The following is a 14,991-nucleotide window of genomic DNA, read 5'->3' as shown; positions in this document are numbered from 1 at the left end:
TGTTAGGGTTCTTAACAATTCAACATTGAATGATTTATTTACTTCCTATACAACGCAGCAAGCATTCAACAGCTCTCTGAAAGCTGGCAAATGTCTCCTTACAAGACTGACTGACTTCAGTTTGGATCTAATCAGTTGCTTAGTTGCAGTAGTGATACTGCGCTTACTTGTGTTAAGAGGATGGCTCTAAATTCTCATTCTCAAACTGATGTATCATTACACTCTTTAGATCACCAAGACTGCTGGACCACACACCGACACACACGCATGCACCCACCTACGTGCACACGCATGCACACATACCTACACAGGTGCACACACATACCTACACACGTGCACACACATACCTACACATGTGCACACACATACCTACACACGTGCACACACACACCTACACACACACACCTACACACACACACCTACACACAGGCATGCAGACACCTACACACAGGCATGCAGACACCTACACACAGGCATGCACCCACATACACACACATGCACACACCTACACATGCACACAAACCTACACACGTGCGCACACATACCTACACACGTGCGCACACATACCTACACACGTGCGCACACATACCTACACACGTGCGCACACAAACCTACACACGTGCGCACACAAACCTACACACGTGCGCACACAAACCTACACACGTGCGCACACAAACCTACACACGTGCGCACACAAACCTACACACGTGCGCACACAAACCTACACACGTGCGCACACAAACCTACACACGTGCGCACACAAACCTACACATGTGCGCACACAAACCTACACACGTGCGCACACAAACCTACACATGTGCGCACACAAACCTACACACGTGCGCACACACACCTACACACACACCTACACACAGGCATGCAGACACCTACACACATGCATGCACCCACATACACACACTCACACAAACCTACACACGTGCACACACACACCTACACACAGGCATGCAGACACCTACACACATGCATGCACCCACATGCACCCACATGCACACACCTACACACACGCGCACACACCTACACACACGCGCACACACCTACACACACGCACACAAACCTACACACGTGCACACACACACCTACACACGTGCACACACACACCCACACACGTGCACACACACACCCACACACACACTCATGCACACACCTACACACGTGCATGCACACATCTACATGCACATGCACACACACACCTACACACGCACACAACTACACATGCACACTCGCATGCGCACACCTACACACATGCACACACCTACATACGTGCACGCACACACCTGCACACATGCACGCACGCACACCTACACACACGTGCACACCTACGAACATCTACAAACATCTACACACACACACACGCTCACACACACCTGACACTGGGGATGATTTTTATATATATTTGTAAATTATTACAGAGTTCTGTTGCTGTTATTCCAGCCACTGACTCCTGTAACTACAATGTGGATGGGAATCATAAAGTGCAATATAGAAAATAATGGAATTAATGCTAAAGGTCAGCACTGTGTTAAATGCCACGTAAATTTATGGTCTGCAACCATGATTTCCACATATTGGGAGGTACGAGGTAGAACAAGACCACAAACCCATTTTTTAATAAACGATTCCACCAGAACTTGTGCACAGAGTAAACCTTTCCCTGTCCTACCACAGTGTGATCCGAAAGGACTAGTGAGGGTGGGTGGGGGGTGTTGAGCGGAGGCTGGGCACTTTCACAGGCAATTCCCTGGATCGTCCTTTAGCTCTTTCCAGTATTCAAGTGTAGAGAGGTATTGGCAAAGGACAGGGAGCTGGGCTCCAGCCTGAACCCTGGGCAGTTTGGCTTATTTCAGGCGTAGAAGAGTTAGGAACAGCAGAAATGTGAATGTTCTCCCCCACAGTTACATAGATATTACAGCCCGGGAACAGGCCTATTAGTACCACCAGTCCATGTTGGTGTTTATCCTCCACATGAGCAGTAGTCCTCATCCTGTGGTGGGTAGGGTAAAATGTACCTGTGTAGGTGTTTCTTTCCCCACAAGGCACTGGAATCCTTGCAGAAGCAATAAGTTGACAAAGCGATTTGTCTTACATAAGAAATAGGAGCAGGAGTAGGCCATACGTCCCCTCGAGCCTGCTCCGCCATTCAATAAGATCATGGCTGATCTTCTACCTCAACTCCATTTTCCCGCCCGATCCCCCCTATCCCTTGATTCCCTTGTCATTTGTGTAGGATAGGAGGCTGTATGGAGAAGGCACCTTTGCTAATCAGCGCTCTTCTGCAACAACACTAATCCACGTCGAAGAAAGTAGTCAGCAGGAAGCCTTGGTTACATATCAGGGTCATACCACAATCAGGTCTCACTGTAGTGTTGAATTTCCCTTGTCAGTGGTACATCTACAAGAGGTCTCCCCCCACCCCCCCCCCCCCCCCTCCCCCGTCACCTTTACTTGAAAATGATTTCGGTCAACATTTGCCTGGAACACACAGCTGTGAACTGAAAAGGTTTTTTTTTTCCCCAATTGTATTTTCCCCTTTACTCCCTCTATCCACTGAAGGCGCTGATTCATTCATGCTAGGGTATGGTCCTCCGGTGCCAGGCTCCATGTAGTCATCCTTCACGTCTGTGGTTGGACAGTGCGTATCATTGCTGAGCCTGATCCTGCCCTTGCCCGACATCAGCAGGGAGTCACTGTCGGATCAATAACAACAACAACAACAACTTGCATTTATATAGCGCCTTTAATGTAAAACGTCCCAAGGCCGCTTCACATGAGCGATTATCAAATCAAATTTGACACCGAGCCACGTAAGGAGATATTAGGACAGGTGACCAAAAGCTTGGTCAAAGAGGTAGGTTTTTAAGGAGCGTCTTAAAGGAGGAGAGAGAGGTTTAGGGAGAGGAATTCCAGAGCTTAGGACCTAGGCAGCTGAAGGCACGGCCTTCAGTGGTAGAGCGATTTTAAAATCGGGGATGCCTAAGAGGCAAGAATTGGAGGAGGAATCAAGAGCAGGAATCATGGCTGTTTGCCACACTCCCTCAGCCTGAGGTGTTGAGACCTTCACTGCTCCGCTTGAGATCAGCTGGCTCAGCACAGACAGGGGATTGAACTATGAACTCTCCTGCTCTGCACAGAGGTACGTTTGCCCACTCTGGGGGGGAAGCTCTGAATAGCTATATCAGGGATGTTCTTCACAAAGGACGGCAACATTTAGTGGCCTGTCTGCCTCTGGAGCCCAGAGGTTCTGATCTTTGGTGTGTCAACCTGTGGAGCGGCTGAACAGACTTAGGGCAGGCGGCGGCAGAGAGACTTAAACTGGATGAAATATTAAATCGAATTAGATTTAAGCCTGTTATTCTTAAAATGCGTCTCCAGTGTTGGTTGAAACTAAGTACGAGATATCTAACTTTCCTTTCTGCCCAACAGAGCATGTTGACGGGGCTGATGTACTATCGGCCTGAGGATCCTATAGAATACCTTGAGGGATGTTTGCAGAGAGTTCGAGAATTAGGAGGGCCGGAGAAAGTGAAGTGGGACACATTTATCACCCAGGAACGTCGGCCACTACCCCCAATCAATGGAGGGCAAGGGAAGAAGCCAATATTTCGAACAGGTGAATGAATAAAATCAAGTTAATCTTCAATTATAACAAACAGAACCCCACTGAGCTTGTTTTGATAGGCCTGGCGGCAGTGTAGATGTTTGCCTGTTTGATTGGAAGGGGGAGGGTGGGGGTGGGGATGGGGGTGGCGGGGGCTGGCGGCACGTTAATGAAAGACTTGGGTCCAAATCCAGGCCACCAAAAGTTGGGTCTGAGAAACATTTCGATCTGATTAAAGGGCCAGTCCTTCCTCGAGCACCTTTATTCTGTGTGTCCGGAGAGGGGTGGAGAACAGTGGTGTGGATTTTACATCGCCATGGCAACAACACAAAAGTGACACCGCGAATGATACGTTTTACAAACAAACAGAAGAGTTTACCCGTCGGAAACCGTGCCGTTTCACGTAGGTCCAAGCTGCAGAAGCTTTGCAGTTTGTTCTTAAAAATTCTGTATGTGAGCTGCATCCAAGCACCTTGTTAATAGAGGCCAGCAGTTAGAATGTGGCTGACTCTCTTCAACTCTCCCTCCAGCCTAGTGAAGTCCACCAAGATTAGGTGGGACAAAATGCACAGAAGTGGTCAACCACATTCTAAATATCATCACTGAGGAACATTGACCTTTAGTTACATTACAAGTGACCACTCTTCAAAAGTACTTCATTGGGACGTCCTGAGATCATTAAAGGTGCTATATAAAAGCAAGTTCTTTCTTTAGTTCACAATTCTTCCCCTCAACCCTTTGGTTTACCTGTACAGCTGTGAAACACACCATTTGCATTTACTCTCTGAGCCTCCTTGGGTGGTCTAGTGGGTACAAGCAGTGTCCAGGGTGGTACTGAACCATATAGACCAGGAAGGTCCCAGGTTGGCTTCCCCGGTCTGTGTTGAGTTAGCTGATATCTGCCAGGGTGGGATGTGGGGGTGCTACAGGGTGGGATGTGGGGGTGCTACAGAGTGGGACGAGGGGGTGCTAGAGGGTGGGACGTGGGGGTGCTAGAGGGTGGGACGTGGGGGTGCTAGAGGGTGGGACGTGGGGGTGCTACAGGGTGGGACGTGGGGGTGCTAGAGGGTGGGACGAGGGGGTGCTACAGAGTGGGACGTGGGGGTGCTACAGGGTGGGATGAGGGGGTGCTACAGAGTGGGATGTGGGGGTGCTACAGGGTGGGATGAGGGGGTGCTAGAGGGTGGGATGTAGGGGTGCTAGAGGGTGGGATGTAGGGGTGCTAGAGGGTGGGATGTGGGGGTGCTACAGGGTGGGATGTGGGGGTGCTACAGGGTGGGATGTGGGGGTGCTACAGGGTGGGATGAGGGGGTTCTACAGAGTGGGATGAGGGGGTGCTAGAGGGTGGGATATGGGGTGCTATAGCTGGCCTCATCTATGGTTCCAACTCCTGATCCAGTGACCCCTGCTGGAAAGTCCACTTTAACAGATATTGGACGAGGACTGGACTTGGTTTGGTTGGGTTGCCCCCTCCCCCACACATGGATAGCCTGTGGACACTCGCTGTTTAGACTAGCACTTTAAGAGTTGCTACTTGAATGGATGACGAGGACAGCCGGCATCCTTGGAACTACAGTCCAGCAAGACTAGAGCATCTTCAGGAGAAAGAAACTGGGACTAAAAGCAATGCTTTCTGACCCATTGGCGGAGCCTCCAGATTTTGCTTCCTCCAAATGTGGCATTCATCCAGACCTTGCTTCCCCCCTCAGACCTTGCTTCCCCCCTCAGACCTTGCTTCCCCCCTCAGACCTTGCTTCCCCCCTCAGACCTTGCTTCCCCCCTCAGACCTTGCTTCCCCCCTCAGACCTTGCTTCCCCCCTCAGACCTTGCTTCCCCCCTCAGACCTTGCTTCCCCCCCTCAGACCTTGCTTCCCCCCCTCAGACCTTGCTTCCCCCCTCAGACCTTGCTTCCCCCCTCAGACCTTGCTTCCCCCCTCAGACCTTGCTTCCCCACTCAGACCTTGCTTCCCCCCCTCAGACGCTGCTTCCCCCCCTCAGACGCTGCTTCCCCCCCTCAGACGCTGCTTCCCCCCCTCAGACGCTGCTTCCCCCCCTCAGACGCTGCTTCCCTCCCTCAGACGCTGCTTCCCCCCCTCAGACGCTGCTTCCCCCCCTCAGACGCTGCTTCCCCCCCTCAGACGCTGCTTCCCCCCCCTCAGACGCTGCTTCCCCCCCCTCAGACGCTGCTTCCCCCCCCTCAGACGCTGCTTCCCCCCCCTCAGACGCTGCTCCCCCCCCTCAGACGCTGCTTCCCCCCCTCAGACGCTGCTTCCCCCCCTCAGACGCTGCTTCCCCCCCTCAGACGCTGCTCTCCTCCTCCAGACATTGCTCCCCCCACCCCAGATTCCTCTGGTTAATTCTTGAATTGCAAACATGGCATCGATGAATTGCATGTGAAACATGACTAGTTACGGAAAACAGGAAGCCAGTTATAAAAGGAGAAGTGAAGTTTAACAGTGTCTGTTGTGGTGTTTGTTTCGACCTGAACACAGAATCAGTGACCAGTAGCAGATTCTCCTTGGTGATATTTTGCACTTAACCTTGGCTGCGGTGAGCTGCCGGATTTTGATGTGGTCGGTGTTGGGTACAGCTGGCCAGTAGTTCTGGATAACAGACAAAAATAGTTGAGAATTTAAACGGCCTGATTTTAAAATAGCCTTTGTATCATTTCTCAGGCTTTTCCTCTGCTCTGTCTTCCAGCACACTGCACCTACAGTAGGGGAAAGTGTTCATGTGGTCGCTATGTGTCGAAACATGTTCTTTTGAATGTGTTTTTGAATTAATTAGAAACACTGAAAGTCAGAAAAAGAAAGACTTGCATTTATATAGCGCCTTTCACAACCTCAGGACGCCCCAAAGCGCTTTACAGTCAATGAAGTACTTTCTTTGCAGTGTAGTCACTGTTGTAATGTAGGAAACATGGCAGCCAATTTGCGCACAGCAAGATCCCACAAACAGCAATGTGATAATGACCAGATAATCTATTTTAGGCATTGGCTGAGGGATAAATATTGGCCAGGAAACTGGGGAGAACTCCCCGACTCTTCTTCGAAATAGTGACGTAGGATCTTTTATGTCCACCTGAGAGGGCAGACGGGGCCTCGGTTTAAAGTCTTATCCGAAAGACGGCACCTCCGACAGTGCAGCACTCCCTCGGGACTGCACTGGAGTGTCAGCGTGGATTTTGTGCCCGTGACCACTTGATTCGGAGGCGAGAGGTGCGACCACTGAGCCACGGCTGACACAGACAGAGCACTGGGAATTGTGCAGTGCGGCAGAGTACACGCTATCTCTCACCTCTGGCCTCTGGGTTTGAAGCTCAGCCTGACGCGACAAAAGCCTTATCTTCCTGCTGGTTTAACAGTCCTAAGTGGATCACCCATGTTTTTAGTGGGGTGTGGATACCCACAGTAACAGACTTCCCCGTGTATTGGCAAAATCACTCAACGAGGCAAAGTAATGGCTGGGTTGGAAATGGGAATGTTGTGCTGGAATAGTCTCTTCTGAGATTGGGGCCTGGCCCAATTTCGAAACATCCGAGGCTGCAGCCTCCGTTCCTTTGGCTGTGGAGCACAACTTGTTCTACCCCTCCTCTTGCCCCTCTGCTCCACTATCAGAGGCTAATCTTCCAGCCATTGTGCTCACCGCCCTGTGCGATTCTCTTCCAAAAGCCACTTTGCCAAACTTCCCAATTAAAAGGACTCCTACAAATTTACTTCTTCAGCTGTTCCCACAGTGTTCTCCCCCCCCTCCCTCCCTGCAAATTCCATCATTTCCTGCTCAGTAAACCTCTTTCCCTTTCATAGAGTCATAGAATCATAGAAAAATTTGCGGCACAGAAGGAGGCCATTCGGCCCATCGTGTCCGCGCCGGCCGAAAATGAGCCACCCAGCCTAATCCCACTTTCCATCACTTGGTCCGTAGCCTTGTAGGTCACGGCACTTCAGGTGCACATCCAGGTACTTTTTAAATGAGCTGAGGGTTTCTGCCTCGACCACCCTTTCAGGCAGTGAGTTCCAGACCCCCACCGCCCTCTGGGTGAAAAAGATTTTCCTCAGCTCCCCTCTAATCCTTCTACCAATCACTTTAAATCTATGCCCCCTGGTTATTGACCTCTCTGCTAAGGGAAATAGGTCCTTCCTATCCACTCTATTTAGGCCCCTCATAATTTTATACACCTCAATTAAATCTCCCCTCAGCCTCCTCTGTTCCAAAAAGAACAACCCCAGCCTCTCCAATCTTTCCTCATAGCTAAAATTCTCCAGCCCTGGCAACATCCTCGTAAATCTCCTCTGCACCCTCTCTACTGCAATTACATCCTTCCTGTAATGTGGTGACCAGAACTGTCCGCAGTACCCAAGCTGTAGCCTAACCAGTGTTTTATAAAGTCCCAGCATAACCTCCCTGCTCTTTGTAAAACACTGGGATATTCTTTTATGTGAGGAGGGCTATGGAAATGCAAGTTTTCTTCAGAAATGTTGCTGGGGCAGTGTAGAGGGAGTTTTACTCTGCATCTAAACCACGTAATACCTGACCAGAAATAAAAACATAACGTGGTAAAAATGCACAGCAGGCCAGTCAACACGTCGTCTGAAGTGATCTATATTTATTTCAGATCTCCAGGAGCCACAAGTTTCTTTTTTTTACCCTGCACCTGACCTCAGAATGTTCGATGCTGAGACAGAAAAATAAAATGTTCCATTCCACAGCACTGATGACCCTCACCACAAAGCGTCCAAGGTGTCAGCGTTGGCTCTGTGATAACGGTCTCACCTCTGAGTCAGAAGGTTGTGGGTGCAAGCCATGAGACTCGAGCACAAAATCCAGTCTGACACGTCAGTGTGGTGCTGAGGGAGTGCGGCTAATCCTATCATTGAACCTCTTTTAAAACATATATTTCTCTAGAAAAGAGACAGGGGTGGGGGGGTGACCTGATGGAGGTCTTTAAGATTATGAAAGGGTTTGAATAGGGTAGTCGCAGAGAAAATGTTTCCACTTGTGGGGGAGTCCAAAACTGGAGGTCATAAATATAAGATAGTCACTAATAAATCCAATGGGGAATTCAGGAAAAGCTTCTTTACCCAGAGAGTGGTTAGAATGTGGAACTCGCTACCACAAGGAGTAGTTGAGGCGAATAGCATAGATGCATTTAAGGGGAAGCTCGATAAACACATGGGGGAGAAAGGAATAGAAGGATATCCAGATAGGGTTAGATGAAGAGGGGTGGGAGGAGGCTCCTGTGGAGCATAAATGCCAGCATAGACCAGTTGGGCCGAATGGCCTGTTTCTGCGCTGTGGTCTCTACATAACTATGTAACTCTTATATATGGTTAAGAATGGGGTCACAGGTTGTAATTGTAGACGTGGATCATCTGTGGATGGCCCACTGATCACAGGTTGAATAGTTGTAATGTTGCACTGATACCTCTGGGTAGAGACAGGTTATTTTTTGGGTGTCTTGCCTGTTTAGAAACTTTTAGAAAAAATATCCTGAAACAAAATTCCGTTAAACGTCTAGATTTGGAGTTTAAGATATTAACCATTGGCTGATAGCTCAGCTGTTTATACAAACAGTGGGCTGGATAATGGTTCTGTACAATTTCCAAGAGTGGCTATTATAAAAGTATCAGATAGAGTTCACCTCACAGTTGAACAATTAACTTCCTTTTAAATCCCCCATACTCCTATCTGTTGTTTTCAGAGAGGAATTAAGTGTCTGTGTCAGGCTGATTACTGTTCGTCAACTGATATATTGTGCTCTTTCCGGAATCTTGTACATTTTGTATTAACAATCAGAAACTTGCAGCTTGAGATAAAGATAAAATCCAGCCCTGTGCCAGTCCATAGTTGGGCCTGTCTTGTTGAGGCCCAGTTGGCTCCCTGCTTCACTGGTACATTCTTGATTTGCATGGCTCGATGCCACAGCCCACTGAGCCACTAAGAATGCTTCTTGAATGATAGCTTTGTGCTGCAGACTAAGATCCATTGTAGACTTTAATTGAGAGCTTGCCCAAGGGCTCAGTGGGGACGTGCACTCTCCAACATCATACTGAGCCACATGAAGCAGAATTGAATTGGTGATTCTGTGATTCAAGGTTTGATCCTAAGTCTGTCTTGAATGAGTTGATCTTAGGTAGTTACTGTTGGCCTCAGTGCCTTAGGACAGTGGAGGGGAAAAAAAACTTTCCATGGGTTCCCCGCTGATGCTGCCTAGGCTCATACATGGATAATAGTCATGTGACTGAGCTGTGACTGGAAGGTTGCCAATGGCTACGGGACCATCCAGCAAGAATTGGCTCCTTTAGGAGGAGGACAACTCGAGGGGGTGCGGGGGGGGGAAGAAAAACATTTATAAACTTGATTGAGATGCCCCAGGCTTCCATCATCATTTCTATCTGATCAACCTAGAATAATGCCAAGGATCCCAGGGTGATGAATGGGACTAAGCCAGACGTAATATTTGAAGGACCGTTGACCTTTACTGCACCTTACTAATCAATGTTTTCTTCTGGTAGAGCCGGGAGTCGCTGCTTATCGCCGCTATGACCGTTTACCTCCAATCCAGGCCCAGTTTTCAATTGAAAGTGACTCTGATATGGTGGAAACCTCTGGACTGATTCAAGAATACGATGTGTTCGACCCAATCAAAACAAGGCCGTGCATTATTTTTGTCATTGGTAAGTCTCCCCTGTGTCACTCTAGTTCTTTAACTGTTTAGCCGTGGCTCAGTTGGTAGCACTCTTGCCTCCGAGTCAGGAGGTTGTGGGTTCAAGTCCCGCACCAGAGACTTGTCCTATCAAGGCATCTGATTCTATGTTAAATAACCCCATTGTTTTTGCCTTTACTATCCAGCCTGCAAGGTTGACCATCACCATGCTAACTATGGTGTGGCCAGTCCATTGTTCAGGGTACTATTAATTGCTTCACCATATTATGCGCATACTGCATATAGTGTCAGCTGTGGCTCAGTGGGTAGTGCTTCTGTGCTCATTGCTTCTGAGTTCATGAAGGTTGTGGGTCCAAGCTCCACTCCAGAGACTTGAGCACACAAGCTAGGCTGGCACTTCAGTGTGGTACTGAGGGAGTGCTGCACTGTCGGAGGTGCCATGAGATGTTAAACCGAGGCCCCGTCTGCCCTCTCGTGGACGTAAAAGATCCCATAGCATCATTTCGAAGAAGAGCAGGGAAGTTCTCCTAGCCAATATTTATCCCTCAAGCAACACCTAAAACAGATTACCTGGCTATTTATTTCATTGCTGTTTGTGGGATCTTGCTGTACGCACATTGGCTGCCACGTTTCCTACATTACAACAGTGACTACACTTCAAAAGTACATCACTGGTTATAAAGTGCTTTGGGGCGTCCTGGGGTCATGAAAGGTTGCTGTATAAGTGCTCGTCTTTTTTCTTTTCGCTGAAGGTGATGTGTCTACTACTTTTCCGCGGTCTGTTTTAAAGGTGGGGGTGGGTCCCCTCCCCTCCTGAAGGAGCTGATTCTTGCCACTTAGTGAAAAGTGGGCCGTACGGGATTTAAAATCAAAACGGTCCACTTTCTGGTCTAATTCTGCCCCATGACCATTTTAAAGCTGGGAGACTGAGTCACCCTGCTGATTCTGGCCCTCTAACCACCTGGGTGAGATTTGTTATCCTTTTTAAACCAGGGTACCGTGTTATGAGATAAAAAAAAACAATTTTTTGAGAAACCAAGTTGAAAGGTCAAAGCTCATAGTGCAGGACGCGCCACCTAGGCTGAAATGAGTAGGAGGGAAAATGAGGCACCTCAAGAAATAATGGTTAGGTAACATCAAGAATGGGTTTTGAAGGCCAGTAGATTGTAGAAGGAAAGAAAGACTGTAGGAGGTGAGGAGTTCCACAGTGTTGAAGTCCAGGCGAGGAATGAGTTGATATAATCAGGTCTTGTTCTTGACATAGTGAGGATGCAGGCTGTGTGTACACTGGGTGTTTCAAATCTCACAGGAGGAACAAAAGAAGAAAGTTCAGAGGACAGCAGGCTGATTGATAAATCAGAGACAAGAGAGGTTGGAGGCTGCAGTCGAGAGAGTCAAATCTAATCTCAGGAAAAAAAACCTGAATGGGGATCTGCGGGATTTTGTAATAATGAACGGAACCAATGATGTGGATGTAGTGAGGAATACTGTGCAACTCCAGGATTGGAGAACCACTGGGACAAGGTTATCAAGTAAACAAATCCCAAGGTGACCTTAGTTAAGGAATGATTTCATTACCGAGAGTCACTGATTTATGAAACAGACTGTCAGCCGGTGCACTCAGAACTGAAATTGGATTGACTGCTCAGGCTGTCCGTTTGGCACATGTGGTCAGATTGAGGCCCAAAACACGGGATCACAGCAAAGCGAGCTGGTTGGCATGGTGAGCTGGGTAACACTCCGAGATAGAATCAGAGGCAGTTAGATGCTGTGAGGGTGGGAATCATAGTTTTCTGTGGATGGATGAATCAGCTGGGCTAAAACTCTGTGAGATATTAGAAGGTTAATCACTTAGGTAGGGCAACAGATGGTGCAATGTTGGAAGCTCTGCCTTTGATATAGGTGGGCCTCCATTTCATTGTTGGTTTATGCCAACTGTGAATGGACCAGAGTGGGTTCTGGACGGGCACGATGGGTATAAAGAGCAATTTGTGACTCAGTGTTTTCCTGAGTCCTGTGAACTGAGCTGTTTGAATTAAATATGAGTTCAGATGTGATACCATCTCCCTGTTTTAATTTTATTAATTAAAAGTTGAAGTGATTCTATCAAAAGTTGGTCTCCGTAAACGTATCTTTAAAATAAAGTGGCCATGGAATTATTTTTTTTAAAAGAAAGTGGATTTATTTATAATGTTAAAATTCAGTCAATTGTAGGGGGTTATTCATATCAGCATAGAAAAACCCCAGATGCTATAATTACACAGTTCAGTCCCGGGTGTAATTAATAGCCGAATCTAAGCACTGCAGCAAAATGTGAGCAGGTGGGACTAATAAGCGAATCGTTTGTCAAATGCGGAGCATTTAAATGGCCTTTCTCCTCCGTGAATAGGCGAATGTGTCAGCGTGTTGCAAGACTGCCTAAAGCTCTCCGCAGTGAGAGTATTTGGAAGCTCTCTCGTCAGTCTAAATACCCTCCTGTGAGGCACCTTGAGACGTTCTACTACATTAAAGGCGCTATATAAATGCAAGATGTTGTCGTTGTCAACGGGCATTCTAAACATATTAAGCACAAAGTAGGTGAAGGCTGCTCCCAGTGTGGCCAAGTTGGTGTATCAGTATGTGGGATGACTGAGTGAAACCGCCCCATGCCTGAAGCAAACAAATGGTCTCTCTCCGTTGGAACTATGATGATGAGTTTTCACTCGGGATGGATAATCGAATCCCTAAGCCATGCTTACAGTTTTAATTTTTTCTCGTTTTATGTATTTTTAATTGAGAAACCCAGGTGAAGGGCCAAGATCCAAGACACCTGAAAAAAATGGAAAAGCATGAGGAGGAAGGAGGGACAGATGAAGAAGGAGTGGTTGGGTGACACCAGCTTGGGTTTTAAAAGCCTGTGGACTGTAGAAGGAAGAGGGAGGGAGGGAACGAAGTAAACTGAAAAGGCAGGTCAAGTGATTACAGAGAACTGAGCAAATGAGAGAGGTTTCAACTCTTGACCAACCAGAGCCTGGCCTGATCGCCTTGGCGACAGATGTGGTATTGGTAAAACCACACCTCACCAAAACCAATTGTAATTCCACCCTAGTAAACACAAGTTGTTTGGTGTTTAAACGAGGTCTTGTGTCATTCAGGCTCTATCATGTATCGCTAGTGAGACCCACTTATACTGAAACCACTTTATACTCGTCCAGCTTATTATTCAGGTGACTCCTGATATGGTGAAACTCCTTTTATCAGACACTTGTCACTTGAGCCCCGATTTTAACCTAACCGCACCCCCCGGGTGGGAACGGGCAGGGTTTGGGCCGGACGCCCCCTTTACACCCGTAGAATCAGGCGGGGTGTTAAACAGGCCTTGAACCTCGTTCCTGCCGGGCGGGTTGGGTTAAAATCGGGTCTCACTGCTGTCCAGGTTCACAGATACAAAATGGCCTCTTGAGCAAGGTACTGAGGGATTGGGGCCCGGGGAGACTGGCACCTGTGGAACAAGGAGTCACTTCTTCAAAAGAGAAGAGGAGGAAAGATTGACAATGAAAGTAAAGGAGACATGGTGGATCTGAATAATCAACTTATATATTAAAAAAAAGAATTGAAGTTTAATTTAAATGACGCCCAGTCTCAGCTTCCTCTTACAATCCACAGGCTTTTAAGACCCAAGCTTGACGTCAGCTAACCACTACTTCCTGATTTACCTCATCTTCTGCCCTACTCTCTTCAACCTTGGTGGGATCCTCCCACCCAGCCTCTCGATTTAAGAACTAAATTTTAAAGAGTGGATAGAAGAATAACGGCTGCCTTTCACTCTGATGTATAGTTAGGACGGGGCAGCGGGCCACCAAGGGCTGTAGGATAGCGGAGAAGGAGGCAGTGCAGGGTTGATTTTTACTGGCGTCGAATGACAAGTGAATGAAATAACTTGCATTTATATAGCGCCTTTCACGACCTCAGGATGTCCCAAAGTGCTTTACAGCCAATGAAGTACTTTTGAAGTGTAGTCACTGTTGTAATGCAGGAAATGGGGTGGGTCAAGGGCAGTAGGTGCATGGGAACACCATCACCTCCAATTTACCCTTCCAGTCACACACCATCCCGATACGGACAGATATCGCCCTTCCTTCATTGTCGCTGGATCAAAATCCTGGAACTCCCTACCTTCTCCCTTTCACCTTCTCCCTTTCACCTTCTCCCTTTCACCTTCTCCCTTTCACCTTCTCCCTTTCACCTTCTCCCTTTCTCCTTCCCCTTCCCCTATCCCCCTTCCCCTATTCCCCTTCCCCTATTCCCCTTCCCCTATTCCCCTTCCCCTATTCCCCTTCCCCTATCCCCCTTCCCCTATCCCCCTTCCCCTATTCCCTATTCCCCCTTCCCCTATTCCCCCTTCCCCTATTCCCCCTTCCCCTATTCCCCCTTCCCCTATTCCCCCTTCCCCTATTCCCCCTTCCCCTATTCCCCCTTCCCCTATTCCCCTATTCCCCCTTCCCCTATTCCCCCTTCCCCTATTCCCCCTTCCCCTATTCCCCCTTCCCCTATTCCCCCTTCCCCTATTCCCCCTTCCCCTATTCCCCCTTCTCCATTCTCCTTTCTCCCATCCCCCTTGCCCTCCCCCCTCCTCATCCCCTTCTCCCTTCCCTCTTCCCTCTTTCCCTTTCCCCTTCTCCCGTCTCCCACCCCCCTTTCCCTTGTCCCTTGCCCGTTCCCCTTCCCC

At 48.4% G+C, this 14,991-nt stretch overlaps 1 protein-coding gene across 1 annotated transcript in view; it reads left to right on the top strand.

Annotated features, from left to right (window-relative positions):
• The window catches only part of LOC137300638 (adenylate kinase isoenzyme 1-like), a 119,237-nt gene that overhangs the window by 7,317 nt on the left and 96,929 nt on the right, over nucleotides 1–14,991 (top strand). The window contains exons 3-4 of the mRNA XM_067969849.1: nucleotides 3,442–3,628; nucleotides 10,132–10,293. Of these exons, the coding sequence (XP_067825950.1) occupies nucleotides 3,442–3,628; nucleotides 10,132–10,293 (349 nt within the window). The remainder of the gene's footprint in view (nucleotides 1–3,441; nucleotides 3,629–10,131; nucleotides 10,294–14,991) is intronic.

The sequence above is a fragment of the Heptranchias perlo genome, chromosome 31 (genome assembly GCF_035084215.1).
Source record: "Heptranchias perlo isolate sHepPer1 chromosome 31, sHepPer1.hap1, whole genome shotgun sequence".
Taxonomy (NCBI): domain Eukaryota; kingdom Metazoa; phylum Chordata; class Chondrichthyes; order Hexanchiformes; family Hexanchidae; genus Heptranchias; species Heptranchias perlo.
Note: the sequence above shows the minus strand (reverse complement) of the source record. Positions and strands in the feature narration are given on the sequence as shown.